A 15,129-nucleotide genomic window follows, 5' to 3' on the forward strand; every position below is an offset into this window, starting at 1 on the left:
TGAGTGTTTTAAAGTGAATGACAGCCAAATAAGAAGCTAAGAGTTCTCTGTCATAAGTGGAATAGGTTTTCTGAGTGTCAGAGAGCTTTTTGGAATAAAATCCTAAAGGCGTAGGCGTGTCATCTATTATCTGGTATAGAGCTGCGCCAACTGCGAAGCTTGAGCTGTCAGTCACAAGCTGGTAATCAGTTGCCTTCTGAGAGGGATAGGCGAGGGTAGGACAAGTGACTAGGGCTTGCTTCAAATTGTTGAAGGAGCCCCTTGCAACATCTGTCCATGAGAGAGATTTAGAAGATGGATTATGCCGTAAGAGTTCTGTCAATGAATAAGCAACATCGGCAAAATTAGGGATCATTGGTCTAATGAAATTTAGCATCCCCATAAAACGGCGCAATGCAGTTGAAGTTTGAGGTAAAGGAAACTCTGAAATTGCAGTGACGCGGTTTTGAGGTGGTCTAATTCCATGAGCACTGACCTCATAGCCAAGGAAGGTGAGCGAGGACTTGAAAAATTCACATTTATCTATAAATAGTCTTAAGTTGTGTTTTGCTAAAGTAGAAAGAACAGTCTTAACATCAGCAATGTGTTCTTCAAGAGTTGTACTAGCTACTAAGATGTCATCCAAGTAGGTGAAAGTGTTCTTAACATTAACCAATATGGTGTCAATGAAGCGCTGAAAAGTGGAACCTGCGTTTTTTAGACCAAAGGGCATATACAAAAATTCAAACAGACCAAACGGTGTGCATACTGCAGTCTTAGGTACATCATCTTTGGCCACAGGGATCTGTAAGTATGCACGCTGTTGATCGATCTTTGAAAATATGGTCTTACCCTTAAGTGACATGGTGAGACAGCGCAAATGTGGTATGGGATATTTATCATTCACAGTTACGTTATTGAGTCCGCGACAGTCACCACAAGGTCTCCAAGCACCGGGCTCCTTCTTAGGCACGAGGTGCAGAGGAGACGCCCAAGGAGCGTTAGAGCGCCGAATGATTCCGGCATTAAGCAAAAACTGAAATTCATCTTTAGCCGCTTTGAACTTCTCACCTGTCAAAGGTCTTGCTTTGAAATGTATAGGAGGTGAGTCACCTGTATCAATACGATGGTGTATAGTTTCCACAGGAGGTGTAGTAGCTGACAATTGCAAAGGTGGAGTGAGAACCGGAAACTGAGAAAGGAGTTCAACAGCTTTTGAGTCTACCCCATTATAATTAACCAAATATGAAGAAATAGGAGAATAAGAAACTTCAAGAGGAATCTTACATTGGGTAGGGGAGCCTATTAGCGACTGGTTTTTACAGTCTACTATTAGTGAGTTAGCTGCATGAAAATTGGTTCCCAAAATTGGATGCATAACGTCAGCAATGACGAAAGACCAAGGGAAAGAACGCCTAATACATCGTATCCCAAGGTCTACATCGACTTCACCATAACAACGTATGGGTTTACCTGAAGCATTAGTAAGAGTAACAGCAGTTGGCCTGAGGAATGGAGTAAGTTCTGATTCATTAGGAAGCAGCGAAAGTGATGAACCAGTATCTATCAAAAATTGGTAATTCTTGCAACCGATTGTGGCACTTACTCTAAGTGGCAGTCCAACGGTCGCAACTGATATTTCTACGGACTGCCCTACTAGTTTCCCGCCTGGTGGAATACGCGAGCGGGGGAAGAAGAACGAGAATTAGGGCGAGAATCTGGCAAAATATTAGAAGCTGTAGAAGAAAGTATACACCATCATTTACATGATTTTGCCCTGTTACCATAATACAGATGGTACCTGCACACCTGAGGACGCTGACCTTCATGAAAGGCGTGCACTCCAATGGGAACACAAGTTCTAGAAAATACGTTATCCTGACAAGCTGAAGTGAAATTTGGGCCTCTATTATCATTATCTCTGTTCCGGCTCGCAGGCCTGAACCCTTGTCCACCTTCCACCATGGAAACATTAGCGCTGTTGTTTACACTCGCATTACTTGAACCATAGGCCAATAATGTCTCAGCTACACGAGCCAGTTCCTCTAGTGGAGAGCTCTCCTCATATGTCACTAGGAGAGGTCTGATGCTACTAGGTAATGCTTTCAAAAATTTTAACTTTATAAAGGAATCATCCACCCCTAGTTGAGCAGCTATTTTAAGGTAGGCGCACACTTGTTCGCATCGTACGGACGGCACGCATCGTACGCATCGGATTTTAGTATTCTTTACATTATTTCAAATGGGTCTGCGCGCATTTGACCGCGTCGTACGCATCGGACATCGGCAATGCCGACGAGGATCCCCGAAAGAGCATTCAATCCGATGCGTACGAACGATGCGGATGGAGTATGTCCTTCCAGAGAGAGCTCAGCTTCACAACTGCGGGTGGTGAATGGTCCAATGCCGACAATGTGCGCAGAAAATCCGATCCGTCCGATGCGTGCCGTCCGTACGATGCGAACCAATGTGCACTGACCCCAAAAACAATCCGATGAGTACGATGCGTGCCGTCCGTACGATGCGAACAAGTGTGCGCCTACCTTTACGCAACTCTCTCAAATACGTGAAGGTCTGTCACACATTATGTTATTTTGATTTACAAGAGAGTCAAAAAGTTCAGGTTTTGACCTGGTGAAAAGAGATATCAAAGACTGCTTTAATTCATCATAGTCTGAAGAATTGATGATTTCATCACTCAATTGATTGATTACTCTAAGTGGCAAATTTGATAATATATGGTGAAATTTAGTACTTGAAACAGTGATCTTGGCAAGAACAAACTGTGATTCAATTACTGTAAACCAGTGTGTTACTGAAGTCTCATCAAAGGGTGGTGGTTTGACGGCAACACCTGCGGTCACGGAAGAAATACTATCCTGTGACGCACTAGATGTAAGGCTTGCTAGACAGAATGCTGGTATGTCAAAATACCGGTACCGGTATTTTGACTTTCGGCAATGTGTCTCACGGGTCAGCATTGTGTCTTACGGGTCGGCATTTTGTCTCACAAATATATATTTTTCTACTCGATAATGGAACATCAGACACATTAATAGTCACCTCTCAGTTAACACAGCATATACAATTTCGTCCTACCTGTTCAAGTTTGGTGCTTTAGCCTAATCCTGAGGGAACCAGTGTGTGTTTACAAACAGGTCGAATCCAAGCCTCTTTTGCCAGTTTGACGAACAAGATAGTCTTGTTTGCCAGTTTGCTGGTTGATTAAATTAATTAATGCCATATTAAAATGTAACTAATAATTGTAATAAAATTCTGATATGACACATTTATTGCATTTTTCGATAAATATGTATGAATCAGTATATTACAATGTGTGTGTGTGTGTGTGTGTGTGTGTGTGTGTGTGTACAAATATCTAGGTGTAATCCAAACCTCGTTTGCCAGTTTGCTGGTTAATTGATTTAAATGCTAGGTCAAAAGAACAACTATAGGTGAGGTCAAGACCAGGTCTGTTGGTGGAATCATTTTGGAAAGCCTCATCATGGAAACATGAAGTCATCGCGCTGTTCGCCCTAAACTGCCCACAGCTGATCACTACTCCAGGTAACTTACTTGTTTATAATGATAGTTAAATACACCCTTTCTACACTACACCCACACCATATTACTACACCCTGTCTTTTACTACACCCACACCATTACTACACCTTGTCTTTCACTACACCCACACCATTTACTCATGATTTTAAGGTAGTGTAAGGGATTTTAAGACTCGTTTTTATTTATTTTGCTTTAGGAGTTTACTCATGATTTTAAGGTAGTGTAAGGGATTTTAAGACTCATTTTTATTCATTTTGCTTTAGGAGTTTACTCATGATTTTAAGGTAGTGTAAGGGATTTTAAGACTTGTTTTTATTCATTTTGCTTTAGGAGTTTACTCATGATTTTAAGGTAGTGTAAGGGATTTTAAGACTCGTTTTTATTCGCTTTGCAGGTCTGCTATCCCCTTTCCTTGCATAAAATGCTTGCGTGAAGTAAGGGCAAGACAAGAAGCACTCCAATGTGATGGCTGCTGCAGATGGCAGCACCGTACCTGCGATACTGCAGTCAGTCAGGTGCAATACAGGAGTGCAGTTAAAACCGGTACAATCGACTGGGTCTGCAAAGATTGCTCTGTTGCTGCATCAACTGCATTCACTTCACTTTCCCCTGAACCGACCCTAGATCCTCCAGTTACGCCTCCACCTCAACAACCCTTGTATGACTCTGATGAAGAGTCTTCACATTCAATGAATACCTCACCAATGAGTGTTAGTTCTGCTTCACCCAACGGACCAGATGTAAACCTGTTACCAGCAAGAGACCTAGGTGAATTTACTGAAAACCCTTCAATACAGGAGTCGAACCTAGAAGCAGTCATTCCTAGTCCGGCCACTTACATAACAGACACACCAGACACACCCACATTTCAAATTATCAAAGGTGGATCAGCAAAGGGATCTGATATACTCGTAGAAAACGAAGGATACACATTTGTCAAAGATGGCAAACCAAACAGGAACAGCCAACAACGCTGGAGATGTAGCATCAGGACCAAGACAGTGAAGTGTCTTGCTTCAGTCATGCAAAACGGCAATGAATTTAAAAGGGGCGCTCAACCGCATAGTTGTCCAATTAAAGAATCTGCCCTGCATACTGCCAAAATAAAACTTCACCTAAAGAAGGAAAGTAAAGCTCGACCGTTTGCCTCTGGTTCAACATTAGTAAAAGAAGCATTGCTGAAGCACCTCCCGTCAGATGCACCTACAACTTCTCTGCCGTCTATGGGAGCACTAGTACGGTCAACAAATCGGCAACGGCAGATCAGATGGCCAAAGCATCCCACTGACCTTTCCTTCGATTGGGTGCAAGAAGCATTACCAGAGAACTTTGTACAGCAGGACTTGAGAGTTGGCACAGCACGTCATGTGGTAATGTTCACTACACTTCTGCTTAATTTATTTGTTAATGCAAAAAACTTGGTACGTGGATGCCATGTTTAAAGCTGTAAAGAAGCCGTTTCAGCAACTTTGGAGTATCCATGCATTTATTCAGCAAAATGATGCCATGAAACAGATCCCACTGGTATTTGTACTGATGTCTCGCTGTATGAAAGATGACTACATGAGTGTGCTTAATTATCTGCAGGGGATTTTGATTAACTCATCTGTACAGTGTGTCGTCATGGACTTTGAGGCGGCTGTATGGGGTGCCTTCAGATCAGTTTTTCCAGGAGTGATCTTGCGTGGTTGCAGCTTCCACTGGGGGCAAGCCGTTTGGAGGAAGATCCAAGATTTAGGTTTGGCACCAACCTATAGAGAGAAGCGAAGCACGCATAAGTTTTTACGGGAACTAATGTGTTTACCGTTTCTTCCCTTTGAACATATCCCACCAGTTTTTAAAGAATTTTTGGATCTTCTTGAGCCTCACCATCCACAATCACTCCATCAGCTTCTACAGTACATTGAAGAAACATGGATCGATGGACCAGTGTGGACACCTGAAAGCTGGAGCGTATTTGGGCAAAGTGTGAGGACCAACAACGACGTTGAAGGTTGGCATTACCACTTGAACCACATATGTGCACGTGAAAATGTAAATATATATGTGCTAATTGAAGCTTTGCACAAAGAGTGCACATTCATTTCCACACAGTGCCAACTAGTGGCTGATGAAAAATTACGCCGGTATCAGAGAAAAACCTACATAAAACACCAACAAAAGATTTTTGAACTGTGGGACCAGTACAGAATGAAGGAAATAACGCCTACAAACATGTTAAGGAAGCTTTCCAACTTCATCAGACCAGCAGACTGTGTTTAAATAATATCTGATTAAAAATATCCCTGCTTTGTCATATGTATATCCTATATACGTTTTTAAATAATAAGACATAATGAGTTTAAATAAATATGTACTGAAATAAATATCTACTAAAAATATATCCCTTTGTCATAATGCCGACATCGGCATTTTGGTCTAGCCGACTTATTATTTTGAGACAAAATGCCGACGTTGTTGTTGAGTCAAAATACCGGTGTTGGCATTTTGTAACGCCGGCATTTTGACCAGACAGCGATGTAAGTAGCGAACCCTCATCCTGGTTCGGCTTAGTTCCAAGGGCATAGATTCCAAACAGGGCAAAAGTAAAATAATAGAGTACCTGGACGACCAGCATATAGTCACTGTGTAGTTATAGTCTGCCACCAATCACCACAGTCCGTAGGCCGTCCCTGCTCCACGATGATCACATTACGTCTGGTCACTCCGGGGTCACCACTTGTAGAGCAGGGATCGGTACAGAAACTTCCAGACAGGTGCCGTGAGTTTATTTGCGGGCGCTGTTCACAGGCGCAGTTAGATTCCCCAGACACAGTCACAGCAAGTATACAACAGAGGCCCAAACTCCAGGTGGTGCTTAAATCACAATAAAGGAAAACCATTGCAGGCGTGAGTGTGTGGTGTTTTAGGTAGGTGTCCAGTCAGCCAGATGACCGAGACCGTGGCAGTACCCAACGAGGTGTAAACCGCATTACTGGAACCTACTTCGAACTTCTAATGGTGTATCTATGTACTCCTACACAAGGACCGCAATCCTCTTGCAGTAAATTACTCCATACAAAACTGAGTTTGTAGGTTAAGATAGGTGTGGCACCGTATGTGCGGTTGTGGAATGCCATGGGCGGTGGGGTGGAGGGAAAGAAGCACTTATTAGAGAGTTTATAAGGGTTAATCTCGTCAAGTGAGAGTAGTGCAAGTGGAACCCCTCGAGCGGTAAACAAGGCCACTGTTTTGAATATGTTGTGCTAACCACAGTGAAATAGTACTGCTTGTGGTTCTCATTACCAGTTCACTCCTCACTTTCTCTAATGCTTTGTTCACTCACTCCGTTCCACAATGTTTGGTGTTTTCACTCACCCATGTTTTTCACTTAGTTTTTGAGTTTTTAGGAATGTTTTTGCACACAGGTTTATCCCAAGCTGCAACACCATTTATGTTCCCCTACTCAGCCGTTTGTCATGCCAGTGGCAAGAATATATATATATATATATATATATATATATATATATATATATATATATATATATATATATATATATATATATATATATATATATATATATATATATATATATATATATATATATCTTGAAGACAGCTGAGTGATGATGCCACTTAGCATTCTACAGGAGTACTTTTAATCACCACAATAATGTTGTCGTGTATTGCTTATTGGTAAATTATATGCTTTTTAATACCATTTGTCTTGTTACAAGATACTGTAATATTCTGCAGCCTGCAAAAAATAAGATTAAACCATTTGTAATTTGAGCAAGTGGCACCTCCGAGGCTGCGACAATACAACCATCTGTCCATTACCTTATAGCTACATGCAGAGCACACCCATACATTTTTAACTCCTCTGACAGGTAAACAAAGCCTTGAAATGCATATGTGTATATAACATTTTCTACTTAGAATTACACATTCTTTCACCTCTTTCAGTATTTGCCGAAACTCATGTTACACTCTGTATATATATATATATATATATATATATATATATATATATATATATATATATATATATATATATATATATATATATATATATATATATATATATATTGTGTTGGCTGCCTTCAGGCACCTTCAGGTATTCACTGCAGCATCAGCAGCCAAGAGGCAGTTAGAACACAACAGGAATTCACACCATAGTCGGATCTGTTTGGCTAGCAAAGAGAAAGTGAAAGGCAGGCACACACTGTCTGGACTCAACAGACAACTAAGGGAGGAGGATAACGAGACAGTTTCACCTGACAATCCTGTCTTTATTTATAGCACAGAGCAGCACTACAGGGCACATGGCACACAGTATACGTCACAATACACACAAAACACACACCCCAATGGCCTCACCAGAGCACAGCATCCAGTATCGCAGAGTAATGTGTCTCACCACACAGGTAGCATAACAGTACACAGGTAGCATCGCACCATGCAGGCAGCGTTGCACAACTGCCTCCACTTGCAGTCTGCACCATCACAGGCTACATAGGTATTGTGCACAACTTCAGGCAGTTGCTGTCTCAACCTGCCAGCACATGTAATCCTCACAATGTGCTTTGGGGCGCAGAGTCACAGAGTGGGAAGTGGCAAATGTCAGTGTTGTGTAGGTAGGAACAGGCACTCTCTCACTGTCTCTCTGGCAGCACATTGACTTGGCTCACAGCAAACTCCAGCAAACCAGCGCCTCCACATCGACCTGCATCTCAGGCCCATCACCAACACTACCACACAGAAGCCCACTACAGCATTGCCAATGCCTATCTTCACTACTTCCTCTCACAGCACCATCAACACAACCTCAGTACCATATAAATTCTATATACTCTTCCTGGAATGCACCATTTTTGCCAATATTTATGCCCTTACTAGAATGTACTATTTTTGTTAATATATATTATTTATACCCTACCCGAAATGTACTACTTTTTGTTAATATAGTAAACCTCATTACATCAGACCCCATCATGTTGGATTTTGCATTTATTGTACATATATGGCCTACAGACATCCATCTGATTTATCAGACAAATATCAGTAAATGAGGCAGAACTTCCAGTCAGCAGTGGCAGCGGCAAGGAAGTGAGTGAAGGTGGAAGGGAGGGAGGGAGAGTGTGGTGCTGCTTGTGGTGAGCACACAATGCACCCACCAGGGTTGCTCTGTCTGGCATAATAGTGGTATTTCTGTCATAATTTGGTGTTTGTCTGCCATCTGCCATACATTGTCTAACATATGCCATATATATATATATATATATATATATATATATATATATATATATATATATATATATATATATATATATATATATATATATATATATATATATATATATATTTTTTTTTATGAAATCTTGTTACTGTACTGTATTTTCATACCTATGGATAGTCAGGGCAGAAAAGGAAGTTCCTAAGTGGTGAGTCATGGGTCAAGCAAGTCAAGAATGGAGTGAGGGAGGGGTTTGGGAGTGAAAATTAAATCATTGCCATATATACATGGGTGTGTGGCTTAACTTAAGTACGTTTTTGCCTAAATATAGTGTTTTAGTTGTTTTCATGAGAAAGAAAGTGTGGTAAATTAAAATTTTTATTAATAGTCATAACTATATCAATCTTTTTATATTTATTACCATTAGTTTATTTTATGAAGTAGAATTACTCACATTGCCACTTTTATCGGGTCTTCACTTTTATTGTAAGTGCCTTTCCCCCAATTAGTCTGATATAACAAGGGTTTACTGTATGTACTATTTATACCCTATCTGAAATGTACTTTTTTTTTTAACATATATGCCCTACTGGAAAAATACTATTTTTAACAAGATTAATTTTTCATCTAAACAACAATTTTGAATGTAGATTTTTCATTTCCTTGTGCATGTCTTTGCTGGGTTACTTCAGTTCTGCAAATTTTGCAATGTATTGCTTCACCTTCTCAGCACAAACCTAGAAAGAAAAAAAGCCATGTCTTAGAAGTATAAGAATAAATACTGCCATAATGAAATAATCTTGCTTTATAACGGTGTCTACCTTTAGGTTTAATGGGTAAGGATCTCTTGTTGACATCTAATTCAGAAACCATTATTTAATTACAAATGTGACAAGCCTACTGCCAGATTCAGTTTCCTCAAATTCAGAAATAAAAAAAGCTATGGAATCACAACTAATAATAACACCATCTGAAAATGCAAACTGATAATGTACAAAATAGCAAATATGCTGCAAAAGTTATTTATTAAACAATTATGAAAATAATCAATCATACATTACATACATATGCAAACATATATACCCAACAGCTGTCACTCCCAAGGAGGTGCATGCATAGGGGAGAGGGGTTGCTGCAAACCTGCTGCTGATCTTTCCTGTGTTCCATGTCTCTTTCATGTCACACTGACACAAAATGCAGTTGCAGCCTATTGCTGTTGTGGCAGACAGTCACTGTTCTTCTCTTAACCCTTAAACTGCGCAATTATGATTTCAGGATAGCTAAAATAAATGGCAAAAAATCAACTTGCTTGAAAACTATCTTTGATCTTTTGAAACTCAAAGGAGACAAGTAGAGCACTGAAATGTGAAATAAAAAATGAAAAAAAATACATTGTGTGGCAGTGATGGATGGCTGAAGTTCTTTGGGAAGTGGCTGGGGGCCAGCGACACGGGAGCCGGGAAGGTGTCAAAGAGATCATACTGCACAAGTCTTCCCTTGAATAATACTAGGCTTTCGTCTATGACAAGCTTGCGAAAAGGATAAAAGAATTGTCTGTATTTGTCAGTAATCATGGTAATTACTCTTCGAACTTTCCACAAGCAATCATTTTTATCACCCATATCATTATCTTCAAAATGTATAAACCTTAGCAATAAAAGGAATCTGTCTCTTTTCATGAATTTACCAAAAATTGGTGTTGGAATCAAAGGATCATTTCTCCAAAAATCAGTTATCACATGTTTCTTTATATGTGGCATCAGCAGTAAGAGAGCAAAAAGAACATACATTTCTTCTTTGTTTGTGTCTGACCAGCGATGAACACGTGACTTAGGGGTGAATGTCTCATGTTCCATAGTGTATTTATAGTACCTGTTTGTTTCTGACACAACAATGTGCATTACTTGGTTATCCATGTATGTTTCAAAATAATCAGCTTCTTGTGCATCATCATCAAGAGGCCAGTCATTAGTTACACCAGATATATTTCTATCAAAGTCAGGGATATCTGGCACAAAATCTGATCCATCAGACCAGATGAATGACGGATGCATCGTCTCACGACTCTGAGGTTCCCATTCCCTCTCCACCACTACCACCTCCTCCTCCTCCTCCTCCTCTCTCTGATCAGCTGACATCTCTTCCTCACTCAGCTCATCTGTTGATTCTTCTCCTATACCTCCACTGTCATTTTCCTGTTCTTTCTGCCAGTGTGAATCATCAGAAAGTGTTGAGAGTGATTCCTCAGAATCTTCTATCAATGGTAAAAATTTTGATGGTGTCAATGGCATATTACGGGCTTTGCCTGGCAGTGAGGCAGCGGCAGCGTGCTCCTGACCTTGAGAGGCAGGAGTGTGTTTACGGGATTTCTTGGGCTTTCTCACAGCACCAGAAGTTGATTGCTGTATATAATCTACATCATCAGGGCCTAGTCCAAGCTTTCTTTTTACTATCTTCTTCTTTTTACGACATCTGCCTCCCCCATGGCCATGAATGTGGGAGCCAGGAGGCTGGCCAGCATCGGAAGATGCTGGCCAGTCTTCCATGACTGCCTAAGGCTGACTGAGACAATAATGCCTATATGGAGCGAAAGAGAGATGATGTTGCCAAATGATGTTCATTGGATTTTACGGTGGCTGTGCGGGAACTTTTGAAATGCAGCTTAGAAAACCTGTCATCTTAAGATGTCTCGCGCAGTTGGTCGAACAGCATCTTAAGATGTCTGGCGCAGTTTACGGGTTAAATCTATTGACAGTGATGTTCCTCAGGATTCTGTCCTGTTACCCACTCTCATCCTATTCACCAATGACCTAAAACAAACTTCTTGTCCTATCCACTCCTACACTGATGATACCACCCTGCACTTTTCCACATCTTTTCATAGACATCCAACCCTTCAGGAAGTAAACATTTCACACAGGAAAGCCACAGAACACCTGACTTCTGATCTTTCTAAAATTTCTGATTGGGGCAGAGCAAACTTGGTATTGTTCAATGCCTAAAAAACTTAATTCCTCCATCTATCAACTTGGTATTGTTCAATGCCTCAAAAACTTAATTCCTCCATCCAAACAACTATTCCCTCTTCTTCAATGACACTCAACTGGCCCTTTCTTCTACACTGCATATCCTTGGTCTGTTGTTTTCTTATAATCTAAACTGGAAATTTCACATCTCATTAGCTAAAACAGCTTCTGTGAAGTTAGGTGTCCTGAGTCGTCTCTGCCAGTTTTTCTCACCCCCCAGCAGCTAACTCTATACAAGACTGAGGTGATACTCCTATTATATTACATTTAGACATATCAAAAGCTTTTGATAGAATCTGGCACAAAGCTTCGATTTCCAAACCACCCTTCTATGGCTTCTATCTTTCTCTGTAATTCATTACTGCAAGGGGTCCTCCAGCCTCAGGAGGAACATATGGACTCAATATTACAGTGAGCCTAAGTACAAAAAGTATTTAGATTTCATTTTATTTTATTGCTGTATTCTTGTGTTTATTTTATTTATGTAACATGCATTTTATTACTTTAGGCAATAACTGTATTTACATACAATATTTCATGGTTATTATGGGTTTAGGGGGCATTAGGGCACATACATACATGTCTTGAAACCCATCTCTATTTTTCTCATTTAATCATAACTTCGCTATACAATCGTTCACTTTGCGATTGCATTTTCAGGAACATAATCCAATCGTATATCAGGGAGAACTTGTATTTAAATCTCCACAATTTTATTCACAACCACATTTTATGAGAAATACATATACAGCTCCATCTCCATCCCCACGGAGCTCTAAAATCAAGTGTGCAATACATCACTAGTTTCTGATATACTCGTATATACAATTGAGACAATACAGGTTAAAGCAGACTCACATTATTCCAAATTTGCCTATTCTAAACTTGCGTAAATCAAGACACAAGTGCACTAGAAAAGTAGTAAGAGTGGCTTGTATATATATAGACCAAGCATCTGGCAAAATAACCTGTGCATACTGTATGCAGTTGATTCAATTAATAATTATTTATTTCATATCTTGCAACTTTTCCTAAAACAGCAGTTCTATATATTACTTACAGAAAGTGGAGTCTTGGTTTTGCCTTCACTGTAGGTAGCACCAGTTTGATTGTAGTACTTTTCCATTTTGTTTGCGAGAACCCATAAGGTCTCCATGAGGAGATCTTGCATATCAGTATCATCTTGTAGAATCATCTGACAATCTGCCTGATAACAAACAATGGAAATTTATTGATGGTATGAAGAATTGTGAGGTTCTTTGTAAACACACACAGAAACTGAAGAAGAAAAATTATGGCACACCAAAATTTGATCCTGTAAAGTTTGTGCAATATGCACCATGAATGCAAAACAATAACAAACTAATGGGGATGAAAGGACACTGACAACAAGACTGTCTACCTATGTATGGCACATTCACATACTAGTACCAAATTTTGCACAAAATTTGAAAAATATCCATGTAAAAAGAAAGATAACACAAAGCAAAATCTGAGAAAAATAAAATGTTACAGTAAAATTTCCTGAAAACCTATTGCAAGAAAATGCATACTAGATAAAAAATAGAAATAAAGATTGATATTTTATATAAAATTAGTTAAGAAATAATTAACTTGTTTCATTCATGCACTAATTACAAGATAAAAGACTTAAAATTGTTTATTGATGTCAATCTGTGCATTTATCTTTCCCTGATGCCATGCTCTTTCTGGGAGCACTCATCAGGGGATGGTATGTATTAAAGCTTATAAATTAGGGATTAAATGTTTGGAACTGGTACAGTGTATAAGTAATGTGAGATGTTACAGTGTATAAGTAATGTGAGATGTTATTAGAAAATATGTTAATTGTTCAAATAGAAATTTAATATTGGAATAATTTGAATCTAGAAAAACATCACATATCACTTTCTTTTTCAAGTTTTGAAATGAATGCACAGGGTATAGTTAAGTAAAGAGAGAATCTGTTAATATGAAGTAAAAAAAATAAATGAATGTAAACAGACGTACATGCTTACAACTTCTCTGCCTTTATATCACTTATTCATTTGCACATGTTGGCTTAGGAGCACATTCACATGAGTAAGTATCATTTCATGTAAGAATGCAAATCACTGGATAAGAGGATGGGTACATAATGAACAATGGCTGGTGAATATAACTGTGGGAGACTAGAGTGCTCTATGAGCCATATTTAACCAAGAATGTGTTACAAATGTTATTCACTATAATAAATACTACACACACACATATTATATATATATATATATATATATATATATATATATATATATATATATATATATATATATATATATATATATATATATATATATATATATATATATATATATATATATATATATATATATATATATATATATATATATATATATATATATATATATATATATATATATATATATATATATATATATATATATATATATATATATAACTTATAGGAGGCAGTAAGGAGGAGGAGGAGGCAGTAGGCACCTGCCAAAATGATAGTTACTCCCAGTAAGATCTAAAGCACTGGATCAGGGTGTGCTGTGAACTTATCATTAAACCCAACTGTGACCTCAATGAACCTTTCCCTTTGTGTCTCATAACAAAAGGAGGCAGTCACAGCCTGCTCTCTAAAGATAACTCTCTTCCTTTGCACAAAACTACAAACACCAAATTACACACACACCCTAGACTCAAAATTCAAAATTATCATGGTAACCCCTATACCAACCTCAGAGTCCCCATCTGAGAAGAGGACCACAAATGTCCCTTAGTCAAACTGCTGCTTTGGTACTGACTCTAAGCATCTTGATACCTCCCTCAACTTTTCTTCATTAATTTCTGCAGCATTCAAGGTCTCAGATCTAATTTTCAATCTGTAGAATACCACCTCTCCTCTACTAAACCTCATCTTCTTTTCCTCACTGAGGTGTCTGTGGCAACTGACAGTAGACCCTTTTCTGTTCCTTTCTACTTTCTCTATTCTCATTTTCAATCCAAAGCTGGATGTTGTGTCTTAATGTGCAGTGATTTAACCTGCTCTTGTGCCCACGCTCTTGAATCTTCTGAGTTTTCCGCCATCTGGCTACAACTACAGAGCCACTCTCAAACTAAATCTATCTGTGCTATATACCTCTCACATACCTCTCACCTAACTCCTCTGACTATAAGAAATTCTTTGACTGCTTAACTTCTGAAGTAGAGCACTGGTGATCTTCTGGCTTTCCTTACTGAGTCTTGCTCATCCTCTTTTAGAGATTTTGGTGAAACTTTTGCTGTTGCCTTGGACATATCAAAAGCTTTTGATAGACTCTGGCACAAAGCTTTGATTTC

General features: G+C 39.0%; 1 protein-coding gene across 3 annotated transcripts in view; it reads right to left on the minus strand.

Moving 5' to 3' along the window:
* Positions 1 to 7,800: 7,800 nt before the first annotated feature.
* Positions 7,801 to 15,129, minus strand: part of LOC135092388 (uncharacterized) — a 120,149-nt gene continuing 112,820 nt past the window's right edge. For 2 of the 3 annotated variants that reach the window (XM_063990851.1, XM_063990850.1), the window contains 2 exons: positions 12,845 to 12,991; positions 7,801 to 9,495 (listed from right to left, as the gene is read on the minus strand). In XM_063990851.1, coding sequence (XP_063846921.1) covers positions 9,442 to 9,495; positions 12,845 to 12,991 — 201 coding nt within the window. In that variant the 3' untranslated portion in view covers positions 7,801 to 9,441. The remainder of the gene's footprint in view (positions 9,496 to 12,844; positions 12,992 to 15,129) is intronic. The other variant, XM_063990853.1, reaches the window with a different exon arrangement.

The sequence above is a fragment of the Scylla paramamosain genome, chromosome 40 (genome assembly GCF_035594125.1).
Source record: "Scylla paramamosain isolate STU-SP2022 chromosome 40, ASM3559412v1, whole genome shotgun sequence".
NCBI classification, from domain to species: domain Eukaryota; kingdom Metazoa; phylum Arthropoda; class Malacostraca; order Decapoda; family Portunidae; genus Scylla; species Scylla paramamosain.